We start from the raw sequence: 17,559 nt of genomic DNA on the forward strand, positions 1-17,559 counted from the left end.
CAGACGTTCTCACGGAGTCTCCCAAAGGCGGCGCTGGCTTTGGCAATCCTGTTGTTGACTTCAGCGTCTATGTTCACTGCGCGAGAGAGTATGCTGCCCAGGTAGCTGAAGTTGTCGACTGCCTGGAGGTTCTGGCCCTTCACCGTGATGCGTGGCTCCTGGTATCGCTTTCCTGGGGCAGGCTGATACATAACTTTGGTCTTTTTGGTGCTGATAGTGAGATCGAAGTTGTCACAGGCTTGTGAGAAGCAGTCCATTTCATGCTGCATCTCCTGCTCTGTGCTGGCGTTGAGTGCGCAGTCATCAGCAAACAAGAAGTCTCTGATGACAGTCTCTTGCACCTTTGTAACTGCCTGCAGGCGCCTAAGGTTGAACAACCTGCCGTCAGTCCTGTACCTGACGTGGATTCCTGCTTTGTAGTTACGGAAGGCATCTGTCAGCATGGCAGAGAATACCATACTGAACAGAGTCGGGGCAAGAACGCAACCTTGTTTGGCGCCATTTATCACTGGGAAGGCCTCCGACTCGTCGCCGTCATCCAGAACTTTCACCATCATACCGTCGTGGAACTGCCGGACGATTGTGATGAACTTGCTGGGGCAGCCAAACTTCTCCATGATCTTCCACAAGCCTTCTCTGCTGACCGTATCAAAAGCCTTGGTTAGATCGACAAAGGTCACGAAGAGGTCGCTGTGTTGCTCCTGGCATTTTTCCTGGAGTTGGCGCGCAGCAAAAATCATGTCCGCGGTCCCACGTTCAGCACGGAAGCCGCACTGGCTTTCTGGGAGCAGACCTTGCTCAAGATGTTGGAGAAGGCGGTTGAGCAGGACGCGGGCCAGAATCTTCCCCGCAATGGACAAGAGGGAGATGCCTCGGTGGTTGTCGCAAGACTGGCAGTTGCCTTTCCTCTTGTAGATGTGGACTATGCTGGCATCTTTCAGCTGTTGCGGGACCTGTCCCTTTTTCCACATGGACTGGAAGAGTACAGTCAGCTTTTGCATCATGACAGGGCCTCCTGCTTCGTATACCTCAGCAGGGATTGCATCGGGTCCTGGCGCTTTGCCACAGGAGAGTTGCTTCACTGCCTTCCTGACTTCATCTACTGTGGGGAGGGTGTCGAGGTTCTTGTTGATCTCTACCTGGGGCAGGTGGGCAATGGCCTCGTCGTTGATGTCGGCAGGGCGGTTAAGGACGTTGTTAAAGTGCTCAGGCCACCAATCCAGAACCTGCTTCTTCTCTGTCAGCAGCTGCGTCTCATCTGCATTGAGGAGGGATGAGGAGCCGGAGGACTGGGGTCCGTATACAGCCTTAAACGCATCATAGAAGTGCTTTATGTCGTGGCTGTCTGCATAGCCCTGAATTTCATCGGCCTTCTTGCTGAACCAGCAGTCCTGCATCTCGCGAAGTTTTTTCTGCACCTTTCTTCTTGTGTTGGTAAAGGTATCTTTCTTGGCTAGCGACGTGGGGTCATTCTGATGCGCTCTGTAATGTTGATGTTTCTTCGTTAGTAGTGCCTGTATTTCTTCATCATTCTCATCGAACCAGTCTTGGTTTCTTCGGGTTGCTGGTCCGAGATATTCGAGGGCGGTAGTGTAGACAGCGTCTCTGAAGGCTGTCCACTGTTCCTCAATGCTGGTCCCGTCATCCTGTGGTGTGTCTGGCAGTCTGCCTTCAAGGTCATCGACGAGTTCTTCTGCAACCCTGTTGCTTTTCAGCTTGGAGACATTCAGCCTCTTTGCAGTCTTCTGCCCTTGGGGTCTTCTCATGGGCAGAATGCGAAGCCTGAACTTGGACACAATGAGGCGGTGGTCGGTCCAGCAGTCGGCACCACACATGGCTCTCGTCACTCTGACATCCATCCTGTCCCTCTTCCTGGTGATGATGTAGTCAATCAGATGCCAGTGCTTTGAGCGCGGGTGCATCCATGACGTCTTCTTACGGGTGGGTAGGCGGAACAGGGTGTTGGTGATAACAAGGTCGTGTGTGGCACATGTCTTGAGGAACAGAAGGCCGTTGTTGTTACACTTGCCAGTGCCGTGTCTTCCAATAATTCCTTCCCAGGTTTGGTAGTCTGTCCCTACTCTGGCATTGAAGCTCCCGAGAGCGATGAGCTTCTCTGACTGTGGGATTGCTGAGATGAGGGCGTCGAGTTCTTCATAGAACTTGTCTTTAATGTCATCTGGGTTGGTCATGGTGGGAGCGTAGGCACTAGTCAGCGTAGCACTCTTCCTGTTTGCAAGTGGGATCTGAAGTGTCATCAGGTGGTCGTTGATGCTCTCTGGGTGCTTGGTGAGTTTACGGGCGAGGTTAGAATTGATGACAAATCCCACGCCTGCTTCTCGTCGTTCAGCGCTGCTGCGACCGCTCCAGAAGAACATGTATCCACCACTACGTTCTGTCAGCTGGCCCCAGCTATACAGTACATTGAGCCTAAAATTTCTGCACAGTACTGTGCAAATCAATTAAATAATTTGGGCAAAAAGAGATCAAAACCAATGGGTGTCACAATGGTGGGGCATTGGGAGCAAGGGTGGACCCAAATGCAAGACACATCGTGTGAGGTTACTTAGATTTAGTTTATTGTTCGATACCAGGAGAGCAAGGCAGGAGCAGGAAATAGCAAACTGGACAAGGACTCAGGGCTACGACTAGGCTGGGACCAAGCCTCTGGGCTTGGACTGAGAACCGGCTCCCAGAACTAGAGGAAACATGAAGATGCTAGGTTATGGACTCCGAGTCAGAGACTGGGCAAGGACCCAGTACCTGGGTCTTGACTCGGGCTCGGACCCCAGAACCAGACATGGACATGACATGGGCTAGGGAGAGGAGGAACATGGGAACACAGAGCCTCGGTCTCGGGAAGCAGGTACATGGAACCATGGACACATATACAGAACACAGAGTCGACTCATGACCCTCCACGGGGCAATGGCAAGATGACCTGACTTACCCCACGGAGGCGAGGACAAGACAAGGCAAGACATGACCCCCTGTGGGGCAACGGCAAGATAGCCTGACTTACCCCACGGAGGTGAGGACAAGACAAGACAAGACCAACACTACCTATCTAACTCCGGTGATAGAACTAGACCAAAGTGCAGGTGGGGGCTGCAGACGAGGGCTAGAGGTGAGAGGGGCAGAGGAGGGATTCAGACAAGGGGGTAGGACAGGAATCACAGACCGCCAGGGCCAGGACTTGACTCAGAACTGGGAAGCCACCAGGGACAGGACTTGACTTGGTGCTTGAATGCTGCCAGAGCCAGGACTTGACTTGGCGCTTGAATGCCGCCAGGGGCAGGACTTGACTTGGTGCTTGAATGCCGCCAGGGACAGGACTTGACTTGGTGCTTGAATGCCGCCAGGGCCAGAACTTGACTTGGAGCCTCCGGGTAGTGGCAAGCTCTCGACTCAGCCCGGCAACAGTAGACAGCGGTTCTTGATTCCCTCCGGCGGGTTAACTGATGGACCCACCTTGATGAGGAAACTTTGCAGGCTCGCTTCGGCGAGGTAACTGGACTGGGTTGCTCCGGTGAGGAAAGGCGAATTACCGGCACTCGCTTCGGCAGAGACTAGGCTTGCTCCGGCCAGATGACATCGGCACACCGTACCTTAGATGACTTTGCAGACGCTCTTGACCTGAACGGCTGAAAGCCGGAGACTATAAACTACCGGTTCAGCCGAGTGTTAATTGCCTCTAATTACCAAAGTCGAGGGACACGGGAAAACAGAGAATCAACGGTCCGGATCATAACATAAACAAGGTAAATTTAAAGGGACCCCGATCCGCACCATGACAATGGGGTAGTTCATGGGTTCATTGTTCATTCAGAAATCTGATTGTGAAGGGGGAGAAGCTGAATGGGGTGTAAGCATTTTCTTATCCCCATTCAGAACTGCTTAATAATTATTATGATTAAGTAATATTTAGTATATTAAAATTAAGAAGCATTTCCTTTGAGAACAAATAAATGCGTAACCAAAAACGCTGTCTCCTGGGCTCCAGAGAACCAGGATGACTACACAGTCAAATACAACTGTCAATATGCCACCTGGACATATTGCAGTAACTCTTTTCCACTGATATTTAGGGTGGGTTTAAGGTGAAAACTGAACACTTACTTCATGCACAGAAGCATACACAATTGTATCTTCGGATGTATGCATTTTCCTTTTTGCATTGGTCTGTTGTGTCCAACTGACTTCAGTGTAGAGCACACCATCTCCAGCCTGTGGTTCCTGTTATCAAATGGGAGACATATTCATGAAAGGGTGAAGTTTCACTCAGTAACCTATATGGATAGAAGGGATCTGTGGTTCTGGGGCTTGTACCATCCAATAGATACTCCTAGAGCAGAAACTCAAAGAGCTTGACTGAAATCTGGGATGAAATCCATTGGCAGATCGACACTGGGGGCAATTGCAGTGACTGACACAATGTGCCGTCAAACAGCTGTTCCTCTGTTCTACAAGGAAAGTTCAAATTCTGCTTATTTTTGGAATCATACATTCTCCTGAAAAGTTATTTTCAAATCTCACATTAACAAAATCCGATATGCGGCAGGCTGCTCCAATTTGAAATGACATCATTTTTGTTCTAATAATTGTAAAACAATAACATGACATTACTGCTCAATGCTTGGGTGAAATTTGCATAGTCCAATTTTTTTTTTACACATCTCTAACTTATGAGGCAATTTTAGCAATTGCTACATGAAGTACACCCTCTGCCGAGACTTTTTGTGAATGAAGGAGATACCATTCTCCCACGAGGTACTGCAAAGTGATGATGCCCAGGAACCAGAGTGCTGTTCTCTTCAGGCAGAGGGCAATATTTTTATAGGTATCCAGGATGTCGAGCCCTGGAAGAATTATTTGAGTTTCACCGAGACCTTCTCTAAACTCTAGACAGTGCAGGTCCAGTCTAACTGATCTTTATTGTTAGAGCAAACTGACAATTCTGGACCATCCTGGTGAATTTTCATTGATCTCCCACTATGACAAGTAAATCTATTCTTAGTTAAACTGACCAGAACTGTGCACAATATTCTATCTGTCATCTTAGAAAGGCTCTTATTGCAGTAGGATTTTCATAATTCAGTAATTAAATTCGCTCTTAATAAGACTACATACCATTTGCCTCCCAAGTATTACACAACACCAGTCTGTTGAATCTGACCGAATTGTGTACGAGAAAAATTCATTCATTTTGAACATCATCACTGTTTCACCACTAAAAACCTTTGCTTTTCTATATTGTGCACTAAAATGCCTGACAACATTTTTCCTCATTACATTCTTTCCATCACTCATTCACTCAGCTTCTCCGCATCCATTTGAACCTTCTTTACATCCTACTCTTGACTTGCAATCATACCTAATTTGGTTTCATCAGCAAAATTGGAAACAAAATAATTGTTCATCTCAAACGATCATGGGTACAGATTTTCAAAACACCCCCAGGCACCTGAACCAACAGGCTGTGCCTGTCTGTCTGGCAGAGACCTTGTCTCTGTGTGTCTCCTCTGCGGGGTAACCACCACCAGGAATGTGTGATCCACAGTCTGTCTTTGGTGAAGACTTGGCAAATGTGAGGTCCTGCACTATGATATGAGGAATCTAAGGGCAAGACTATTATCTAAATGGAGAAAGATCGCAGTTAAGTGAAGTACAATGGGATCCAGGTGACGTTGTGGTCAGATTACAAAAAGTTAGCCTGCAGGTTCAGCAAGAGGTTGGAAAGGCAGATGGAATTTAGTGCAGGAGAACGGGAGTTTAGAAATAGGGAAGTGTTACTACAATGGTACAGAACACTGGTGAGGTCACACCAAGAGATCCTGGTTCCTTTATTTAACCAAGGATAAACTGCCATTGTAGACAGTCCAAAGGGCTTCATAGAGCACAGAACAGTGTAGCACAGGAACAAACCCTTCATCTCATGAGGCGATGCTGAAGTAATTAAATTCCCAACTAAGCTGATCCCTCTGCCTACACTTGGATAACACAGATTCACTTGGATAACTCCTGGGATGATGAGGTTGTCCTTTTACAAGTGGCTGTAGATGTACATTCTCTGGCCTTTAGAAAGATAAGTGGTGAACCTGTGGAATTGTATAAGATCCTGAGAGGGTGTGACGGTGATTCAGGCGCATGTAGTTTGTACCCACGCATGTAGTTTGTAAGATCAGGGAATTGAGATCTGGGGAATCAACATAGACAAGGAGCTGAGGCCTGGGACAGATCATATTGAATGGCGGGGTAGACTTGTGAGTCCGAGTGGGCTACTCCTGCTCCCAATGTTCCTCCCGATGTTCTTACAGGTTGCAGTTACATCAGCTCCAGTACTCAGAGCTTCAGCTGCTCCAGCTGATGGCAAAGTGAGAGGAACGTGGGGAGGGAGGTGGTGGGAGACAGAGAGTGATAGAAGCAATACAGGTAGATTGAGAGAGAGAGGAGAGGACAGAGAGAGAGAGATGCACAGAGAGGACAGCAGAACACAGTGAAAGAGAGGGGTTTAAAGGGTACAGCACAGGGAGATAATGTGGGAGAATGAGAAAGAGGAAGGCAGAAAAACAGATAAAGAGAAGAGGGTGGGAGATGGGAAGTGTGTTTGTGTGTGTGTGTGTGTGTGTGTGTGTGTGTGTGTGTGTATGTGTGTGAGAGAGAGAGAAAGAGAGAGTGAGATGGAGTGGGGGGAGGATATGGTGAGAAATGTTGGAAATGCCCAGGAGATCAGGCAAAATCTGTACTTAGAGACAACAGTTAACATCATGGATTGATAACTTTATAACAGGACTGCAATCTGCAGCATGTCATTTCCCTCTGAGCAATCTATGTTAAATCAACTTAATGATTTACAGATTTCATGATCGTCTAAAGGTCTCGGCAGACCAGGCAGGTAGGGCACCTTTACGTTGGCAAAGATTCATCGCCACAGTTAGAAGTGAATCAGGAGGGTGGGACTCCAAACAAAGCTGTAAAACAGAGGGATGGGGTCCCCTCTACCCAGCATCTTGTTAGCAAATGTGCAGTCAATGGAGAGCAAAATTGATAACCTGCAACAAGATTGCTGTATTGGAGAGAAATAGGGGACTGTTGCTTTCTATGTCTGAATGAGACCTGGCTTTTTCCCAGTATCCCAGATGCAACAATCAAACTGGAAGGCTTCTTGATTTTCCATATGGACTGAACTGTTGATTCGGAAAAGGCAAAAGGTGGAGTTGTGTGTTTCATGAAAAACTCCCAGTGGTGTTCCAATGTGGTGGTTTTGTGAAATTCGTGTTCCTCCAACCTTGAACACCTAATGGTCAAGTGTGACCTGTTCTATTTACCTACGGAGTTCGCCTCCGTAATCCTGACCATGTTTACATATCACCCGTCTCTGATAATAATCAAGCACTTGTGATATTGTATGATGCCGTCTCCAAAGAAGAAACAGTCCATCCTGATGCAGTTCAAATCATAATCGGGGACTTTAACCAGGCTTATTTGAAGTAAACTCTGCCCAATAACCATCAGCGTATAACCTGTAGCACCAGAGGTTCCGACACACTAGAGCACTGTTATACTCAGATAAGGAATGCTTACCATCCCATTCCTAGACTGTACTGTGATGAATTGGATCACTCGGCTGTCCTTCCCCTCCCTGCATACAGGCAAAGGCTGAAAAGCAAAGCTGCAGAGATAAGGACAACAAAAAGCTGATTGTGGGCAGAGAAGAGAGGCCATGGGATTGCTTTAAATCAGTGCATTGGACCACGTCCAAGTACTCATCTGTGGATCTGAATGAATACACCATGGTTACCTTGGAATTGATTAAAACAGTTGTAGTTGAGTGTGTCCCCACAGAATCTCCCCCATTCAGAAGCCCTGGATGAACCATGAGATAGATCCACAATTTGCTGAGAGCCAGATCAGAGGCATTCAAGTCTGGTGAATAAGAAATTACAAGAGGTCCATGTACATCTACAGAAAGCCACCTTACTGGCAGAGTGAGATGAAAACCAAAGGTCCATGAGCCGGATTTCATTGGAGTATCAGAGGTGGAGAGGGTCAACAGCTTTAAATTCCTCAGTGTTATTACTTCAGAGGACTTGTCCTGTACCCAGCATGTAAGTGCAATTACGAAGAAAGCATAGTGGCACCTCTACTTCCTTAGGAGTTTGCACATACTTGACATGACATCTGACAGATTGACGAACTCTTATAGATGTGTACTGGAGAGTATATTGACTGGCTGCATCACAGCCTGGTATGGAACCACCAATGACCTTAAAGGAAAGATCCTACAAGAAGTAGTGGGTACAGCCCAGTCCATCATGGGAATAGCCCTCGCCACTATTGAGCAGAGCTACATGAAATACTGTCACTGTAAAGCAGCAACGATCATCAGTGCCCTAGCGAAGGTTGGTTTCCACTCCAGCTGAGAAGCAAGAAGGCCAAAGGCCGGCAATTGGTCACATGCGGATGAGAGGTGTGAGAGCAATCTGTACTCTCTGTGGCCACGTTACTGGTTACACCCGTATACCTGCCCATTAATGTAAATATCTAATCAGCCAATCATGAGGCAGCAACTTGAGGTATAAAAGCATGTAGGCATGTTCAGGATTCAGTTGTTGTTCAGACCAAACATCAGAATGGGGAGGAACTGAGATTTTGCTGACTTTGACCATGGGCTGATTGTCATTGCCATATATAGTTGTTTGAGTATTTCAGAAACTGCTGATCTAATGGGATTTTCACTCAAAGCTGTCCCTAAAATTCACAGCAAATGTTGCTAAATAAGGCCATAAGATATAAGAGCAGAAGTAGACCATTCAGCCCGTTGAGTCTGCTCTGTCATTCAATCATGGGCCAATCCAATTCTTCCAGTCATCCCCACTCCCCTGCTTTCACCCCGTACCCGTTGATGCCCTGGCTAATCAAGGACCTCTCTATCTCTGCCTTAAATACACCCAATGACTTGGTCTCCACAGCCACTCGTGATAACAAATTCCACAGATTCACCACCCTCTGACTAAAGTAATTTCTGCGCATCTCAGTTCTAAAAGGACGTCCTTCAATCCTGAAGTCGTGCCCTCTTGTTCTAGAAATATGAAAATGATCCAGTGAGCGGCAGGTTTCTGGTGAAGATGCCTTGTTAGTGAGAAAGGAGAATGGCCAGACTGATTCAAATTGACAGCAAGGTGATAGTAACTCCAATAATCATGCATTACAACTGTGATTCATAGAAGAGCATCTCTGATGTTGCACATGTCAAATCTTGAATTGTTTGGACTACAGCAGCAAAAGACCACAAATGCACACTCCTAATATGCTCACTGAATTAACGTTGACGTATGCCTGGGCTCATCTTGAATCGTACTGTGCCACTAGGCAACAAGTTGGACAGTACAACTAGATAACCTACCTAGGCAAGATGGCGCCAGCAAACAACATGACCAACAGCGATGTCCTGCCGACAGTTCACAAAACTACTTCATTTACTTCTCCTTCCTTCAGATATGATTATGCTACTAATCTGCGTGCGATTGGAAACTGTGATTTACATTATGATGGTGCGTTTTGGGCCAATGGAGTGATCTAGTACTTTGCTGTCTGGGAGGGGGTTCAGTGAGGTTCGGTGTGGAGTGTGCAGCCCAGAGGCCTTATGATCAACTCCATTGATTCTCTCTGACTGAGGCTGAAGTCAATGAGGATGAGAGTGCAGGACGGGTGGGACACAGCACCCGAGAATTCCACGCACAACAGTCTCTACAGCAGTCTCCCCCACACTTTTTATGCCCTGGAGCCTTATAATTAATTGTGGACACCAGGCTGGGAACCCGTGCTCAAGAATTTACAGAGAATGGTGCAAAAAGAAACATCCAGTGAGCAGTAGTTGTGTGGGCAGAAGTGCCCTGTTAATGAGAGACGTCAGAGGAGAATGGCCAGGGTGTATCAAGCTGACAGGCAGGTGACAATAACTCAAATAACCACACATTACAACAGTGATGTGCAGAAAAGCATCTCTGAACATGTTGAACCTTGAAGTGGATGGGCGACAGCAGCTGAATACACAAAGGTCACTTTATCAGGTCAAGGGGTACCCAGGGAAGTGACCAATGAATGTACACCTAGTGATTTGGATCTACAGCCTTCAAGTTCAAGTAGAGAAAAATATGCCTGGGACTTTTATCATTCTGAAAACAAACGATAAGGCTGGGGAATTTTGATGTGGCAAAATGTTTTGGCTGCCTGTCTGTAACAGCGATGAGGGATCTCGGCCCAAAACATCAACTGTTTGCTCTTTTCCATAGATGTTGGTTGGTCTGCGGAGCTCCTCCAGCATTTTGTGTGTGTTGCTTTGGATTCCCGGCACCTGCAGATTTTGTATGTTTGCAACAGTGTTTGTCTGTCATGTCCCACTATGACAGGAAACTTGTGCGGGAGAGCTTTTGAAGTGGAAAAGCCGTCGCACTTGGGCAGTTCTACTCCCTTCACCTCAGAAGTCTGAGTCCAGAAGTACGAACAAGCCCCTAACTCACCTGGGATACGAGGCCACTGACTGCCCTGGTTCAGCCCACCTGCAGAGGCAGTTTACTGGGGAGTGGCCGCTGTCACATGTAACCAGCTACTTGGAACCACAGCCGAGAGCTGAGTGTCCTGTGGGGACCAAAGGGGAGTGAGCTGCCATGGAATGGACTTGACAAGCCCCTTCACCCGGGGTGTTACCCTCTCTGGACACCCCATACACTACCTGTCTACAAACCTGCTAAACAGCAGAGCTCAGCTCTACCCGCACAGTCCAAACGTGTAGTTCAGTGGGAAACCCAAAGGAAGGAGGTGAAGGCTTTTCTGAGGACTTCCCACGGTATGATTTCACAGATCCCCAATTGCTGAAGATGGCACCAGACTCAATGTGTTTACACAATTACTGGTCCGGCCTCAGATTAGGGTATAATTGTTCAAATCTCTGACTACTGCAAACTCCAGTTAACATTTTCTCTTGATTCCTAATGGCAGAAGCAGTTATAGTTTGTACTGAAATCTAACAGTAATTTCAGACTTGTTTTTATAAAGTGAAACAAGCTTGCAGGTTAAAGATAATCTTCCACTTCCAACAATAAACTACTTTTGGTTGCAGTTCCTCTTGCGCCTATTGTTTACTTTTGAACAAAAATTTGGAACTTCCAGAGTTTCTTTTTACTTGATCTGAATTGGATCCCGTAACTTCCGCCACCTCCAATGGGATCCCACCACCAAGCACATCTTTCCCTCCCCCCCTTTTCTGCTCCCTACGCGACTCCCTTGTCCATTTGTTCCCCCCATCCCTTCCCACCGATCTCCCTCCCGGCACTTATCCTTGTAAATGGAACAAGTGCTACACATGCCTTTACACTTCCTCCCTCACCACCATTCAGGGCCCCAGACAGTCCTTCCAGCTGAGGCGACACTTCACCTGTGAGTCGGCTGGGGTGATATACTGTGTCCGGTGCTCCCAGTGCGGCCTTCTATATATTGGCGAGACCCGATGCAGACTGGGAAACCGTTTTGCTGAACACCTACGCTCTGTCCGCCAGGGAAAGCAAGATCTCCCAGTGGCCACACATTTTAATTCCATGACCCATTCCCACTCTGATATGTCTATCCATGGCCTCCTCTACTGTAAAGATGAAGCCACACTCAGTTTGTAGGAACAATGCCTTATATTCCATCTGGGTAGCCTCCAACCTGATGGCATGAACATTGACTTCTCTAACTTCCGTTAGTGCCTCACCTCCCCATCTTACCCCATCATTATTTATTCATTATTTTTTTATTTTTTTCATTTTTTTCTCTTTCTCTTTTTTCTCTCTCTGTCCCTCTCACAATAACTCCTTGTCTGCTCTCCATCTTCCTCTGGTGCTACCTTCCCCCTCTCTTTCCCCCTAGACCTCCCATTCCATGATCCTCTCCCTTCTCCAGCCTTGTATCCCTTTTGCCAATGAATTTTCCAGCTCTTAGCTCTATCCCTCCCCCTCCTGTCTTCTCCTATCATTTTAGATCTCCCCATTCCCCTCCCTCTTTCAAATCTCTAACTATCTCTTCTTTCAGTTAGTCCTGACGAAGGTTCTCGGCCCGAAACACCGACTGTGTTTTTACCTATGGATGCTATCTGGCCTGCTGTGTTCCACCAGCATTTTGTGTGTGTTGCTTTAATAGAAGCAGCTTTGGCGGCAATAACAGCCTTGTGTCTGTGTGGATTGGTCTCTATCAGTTTTGCACATCTGAACACTGCAATTTTTCTCCATTCTTTACAAAACTGCTCAAGCTCTGTCACATTGCATGGGGATCATGAGTGAAGAGCCCTTTTCAAGTCCAGCCACAAATTTTCAATCAGGTTGATGTTTGGACTCTGACTTTGCCATTCCAGGACATTAACTTTGTTGTTTTTACGCCATTCCTGTGTAGCTTTAGCTTTATGCTTGGGGTCAATGTCTTGCTGGAAAAGAAATTTTCTCACAAGTCACAGTTCTCTTGCAGACTGCCTCAGGTTTTCCTCCAGGATTTCCCTGTACTTTGCTGCATTCATTTAACCCTCTACCTCCACAAGACTTCCAGGGCCTGCAGCAGTGAAGCATCCCCTCAGCATAATGCAGCCACCAGCGTGCTTACAGTAGGGATGGTGTGCTTTTGATGATGTGCAGTGTTTGGCTCACACCAAACATAGCATTTAGCCTGATGGCCAAAAAGCTCAATTTTGGTTTCATTGGATCATAGAACTTTATTCCAGCTGACTTCTGAGTCTCCCACAAGTCTTCTGGCAAACTCTAGCCCAAACTTTCCTGTGAGCTTTTCATGAACAGTAGCTTTCTCTTTGCCACTTTCCCATAAAGCTGCAACTGGTGAAGCACCTGGGCAACAGTTGTATGCACAGTCTCTCCCGTCTCAGACACTGAATCTTGTATCTCCTTCAGAGTTATCACAGGGCTTTTGGTGGCCTCCATCACTAGTGCCCTTCTTGCACGCTCACTCATTTTTTAAGGACATCCTGCTCTAGTCAGAATTACAGTTGTACCATATCCTTTCCATTTCCTGATGATTTACTTAACTGTTCTCCAAGGGACTTGGAAATTTTCTTGTATCCATCTCCTGACTTGTGCTTTTCATGGAATGGCTTGGAGTGTTCTTTGGTGTTCATGGTATAGGTTTTGCCAGGATACTGACTCACCAGCAGTAGGCCTTTCCAGATACAGGTGTATTTTTACCACGATCAGTTGAAACACCTTGACTGCACAGAGGTGATCCACATTTATAGAACATAGAATAGTACAGCACAGTAAAGGCCCTTCAGCCCACAATGTTGTGCTGACCCTCAAACCCTGCCTCCAAATATAGCCCCCCCCCCTAAACTCCTCCATATACCTGTTTAGTAGTCTCTTAAATTTCACTCGTGTATTGCCTCCACCACTGACTCGGGCAGTGGATTCCACGCACCAACCACTCTCTGAGTAAAAAACTTTCCTCGAATATCCCCCTTGAACTTCCCACCCCTTACCTCAAAGCCATATCTTCTTGTATTGAGCAGTGGTGCCCTGGGGAAGAGGTGCTGGCTATCCACTCTATCTATTCCTCTTAATATCATGTATAACTCTATCATGTCTCCTCTCATCCTCCTTCTCTCCAAAGAGTAAACCCCTAGCTCCCATAATCTCTGATCATAATCCATACTCTCTGAACCAGGCAGCATCCTGGTAAATCTCCTCTGTACCCTTTCCAATGCTTCCACATTCTTCCTATAGTGAGGCGACCAGAACTGGACACAGTTCTCCAAGTGTGGCGTAACCAGAGTTTTATAGAACTGCATCATTACCTCGTGACTCTTAAACTCTATCCCTCGACTTATGAAAGCTAACGCCCCATAAGCTTTCTTGACTACCCTCTCTAACTGTAAGGCAACTTTCAGGGATCTGTAGACATGTACCCCCAGATCCTTCTGCTCCTCCACACTACCAAGTATCCTGCCATTTACTTTGTATTCTGCCTTGGAGTTTGTCCTTCCAAAGTGTACCACCTCACACTTCTCTGGGTTGAACTTCATCTGCCACTTCTCAGCCCACTTCTGCATCCTATCAATGTCTCTCTGCAATCTTCATCAATCCTCTACACTATCTACAACACCACCAATCTTTGTGTCGTCTGCAAACTTGCCAACCCACCCTTCTACCCCCACATCTAGGTCGTTAATAAAAAGCATGAGAAGTAGAGGTCCCAGAACAGATCCTTGTGGGACACCACTAGTAACAACCCTCCAATCTGAATGTACTCACTCCACCACAACCCTCTGTCTTCTGCAGGCAAGCCAATTCTGAATCCACCTGGCCAAACTTCCCTGGATCCCATGCCTTCTGATTTTCTGAATAGGCCTACCGTGTGGATCCTTGTCAAATGCCTTACTAAAATCCATATAGATCACATCCACTGCACTACCCTCATCTGAAGTGACCATAAAGGTGAAGTGACCATGAGATGTTCTCATCTGCAGCAGCCAAATGTAAAACAATGAGGTTATGTTAATTGGCCTGCACCAACACTGGCTAAGTTATTTAGTTCAAGGAAGTTTGCAGACTAAACTGATGTTGTACTCAGCACAACAAACATGATTACAGGTATAGATGATCAATCAATAGTTGGGATATTTGTGTACTCAGGGAGTCAGCCCCCACAGCATTAATTTTAGGTGTCTGGGACCTTTGTCCCCAAAAGCATTTAGACCATCTGTGTGAATTACTTTGTCCCAGCAAAGGTATCTGAAAAAATGCTACCTGCAAATAATGTCAACTAGTAACAGGACAGTATAAATGTTAGAAAGCATTGGGGAGTGTTAAGAATGACAAGGAGAATGACAGAAAGGAAAACTACAATTCATTCCTCAACCTTCAGTTTCTGCAATGGACAACTCTTTCACCTGCAACTCGTTGGTATGTTATTTTAGTTCATAATAATTGTACTTGTGTTTGGAAATTCATTGTAGTTTATAAATCTTTTGTAATGCAGAAATCTTTTATAAATCTTAAATCCTCTGTGAGTTTTAAATGTGTATTAAGAACTATTTGTCTCAGGTATTTCATTAAAATAAAATTATCTACTTTGTAGCTGGAACCATCCCCTCCTTGGTCAGGTGGGGGGAGGGAACCCACCATTCGGACAGTAGGAGTTGGCAGTTAGACCTCACCGCAGAGACTAGAGAGGAAAGTAAGCTGGCCTTTGAAGAGTAGGTTGATATAGTATATACCTCCCAATAGTGTGGGCTTAAGATTTCCTTTTGTGGTTAGGGCATTGCGGACAGTGGACCCAATACCATCATATGGGCTTATTTCAGTGTAACAAACAACAAGTACTTAATGAGATTGCACCTATTTTTGCATCAACTATTTTCCATTAACAAGCCCATCGTTTACCACAACATGACATCCATTTTCCATTCTTCAAAGAGTAATTTTCAGATAGTTGGTCAAAACATTCACAGTAGATGCGAAATACATTTGTTCTATGTGTATGAATCCTCACCTTAAATTTACACCTCAAAAGACAACCGTATTTTCATTTAAACCATGCAAGCTTTGTAACGATCGTGTTTCCTGTGAAGCTGGATTTGCTTCTGACCTGGTTTTATCTTCTGCAGTAACTGAACAGACAAACCTGTAACGTCTCTGTGATCACACAGAGCACCATAGCTTACCGCACCCTCACATCAGGGGAATTACACAGCTAACAACCACTAACCAGTCTCATCTGTCATCTCAGCCCTGAGAACACAGATCTCATATTGCCAATATCCCTTTTGGATTAAAACCTTTCATGGTGATGGTAAAGAAACAACCAGCCCTGTCCACGTTTGTGTAAGAAATTGGAACAGGAATAGGTTTACTATTGTCAGATGTACTGAGGTGCAGTGAGAAACTCCTCTTGCAAACTGTTCATACAGATCAATTCATCACACAGTGAATCGAACTGGTACAAGGTGAAACACTAACAGAATGCAGAATAAACAGAGAGAGTGCAATGCAGGTGAATGGCTCACTGCAAGATCACGATGAGATAGATTGTGAGGTCAAGAGTCAATTTATCGTACAAGGGAACTATTCAATAGTCTTATAACAAAGGGGTAGAAGATGTTCTTCTGCCTTCAAGCTTTTGCATCCTTGTCTAATGGGGCAGGAGAGAAGGGAGAATGTCCAGGGTGGGTGTCTATTCAATTATGTTGACTATTTTAACAAGTTCACGAGCAGTGTAGACATTGTCCATGGTGTTGGGGGGCAGGGGAAACTGGGTAGAGCATGTGTGATACCAATCCATGATGCATCAAGATAAGATACTTTATTTCTTACGTAGAACAGTCCATGTTCTAAGCCTTCCCCAGTAACACTCCCTAGTTTGTCCTCTGCTGCATTGACAACTGCATTACTGCTGCTTCATGCACCCATACTGAGCTCATCAATTTCATAAACTTTGTTTCCAACTGCAACCTTGCCCTTAAATTCACTTGGTCAATTTCTGACACCTCCCCCCACTTTCTCAATCTCTCTGACTCCATCTCAGGAGACAAACTGTTGACTGACATCTTTTATAAATCTACCGATTCTCACAGCAATCTTGACTATATCTTTTCCCACTCTGTCTCCTATAAAAATGCTACTTCCTTTTCTCAGTTCCTTCTTTAAAGATTGGGATTTCCCTTCCTCCATCATTAATGCTGCCCTCACTCACATGTCCTCCATTTCCCAGACATCCACACTAACCCCATCTTCTGTCGCCATAACAGTGATAGAATTTCTCTTATCCTTACCTGCCACCGCATGAGCTTCTGCATCCTGGACATCATACTCCGCAACTCCCACCATCTCCAAAGGAATCCTACCACTAAACACACCTTTATTCCACCCCCTACCCCACAACATTTTCAGCTTTACACAGGGATTGCTCCCTCCATGATTCCCTTGTTCATTCGTTCTTCCCCAGTAATCACCCTCCCAGCACTTATTCCCACAAGTGGCCAAAGTGTTACACCTGCCCATTCACCTCCTCTGTCACCTCCATTCAGGCCTCCAAACAGTCCTTCCAGGTGAGGCACACTTCAATTGCAAGTCTGCTGAGGTCATCTATTGTATCTGGTGCTCCTGGTGTGGCCTCCCCTACATTGATGAGACCCATCATAAATTAGGGGAACGCTTTATCAAGCTCCTCTATCTGCCAAAAGTGGAAATTCATGGTGGTCCAACATTTTAATTCTGATTCCTTTCCAGTTCTAACATTGTCGACGATGAGGCCACCCTTAGTGTTGAGGAACAACACCTTGGCATCCATCAGTCTCAAAGGACAATGGGTGATGATGATCATAATTACAAGCTTGGGCGGAAGGTAGGGAGGTCCTGAGATGCCCAGTCATCAAGATCCCCCTCTCAGCCTCACCAGTGCAGTCCAAAGGGAAGCTTATGAAGCAATACGTTTTGCACCAGCTTGGCTGCGGGAGCTGATGGAAGGATGTTCAATGCTGTCAAGTCACCTTAGGGGTTCCACTCCAGATTTGCTGTCTGGGTT

The 17,559-nt window shown here is 46.1% G+C and overlaps 1 protein-coding gene across 1 annotated transcript in view; it reads right to left on the bottom strand.

Annotated features, from left to right (window-relative positions):
• Window positions 1–17,559, bottom strand: part of LOC134347289 (uncharacterized) — an 86,223-nt gene that overhangs the window by 10,258 nt on the left and 58,406 nt on the right. Inside the window, exon 16 of the mRNA XM_063049688.1 lies at window positions 4,120–4,236. Coding sequence (XP_062905758.1) covers window positions 4,120–4,236 — 117 coding nt within the window. The remainder of the gene's footprint in view (window positions 1–4,119; window positions 4,237–17,559) is intronic.

This window comes from Mobula hypostoma, chromosome 5 (genome assembly GCF_963921235.1).
Source record: "Mobula hypostoma chromosome 5, sMobHyp1.1, whole genome shotgun sequence".
Lineage (NCBI taxonomy): Eukaryota > Metazoa > Chordata > Chondrichthyes > Myliobatiformes > Myliobatidae > Mobula > Mobula hypostoma.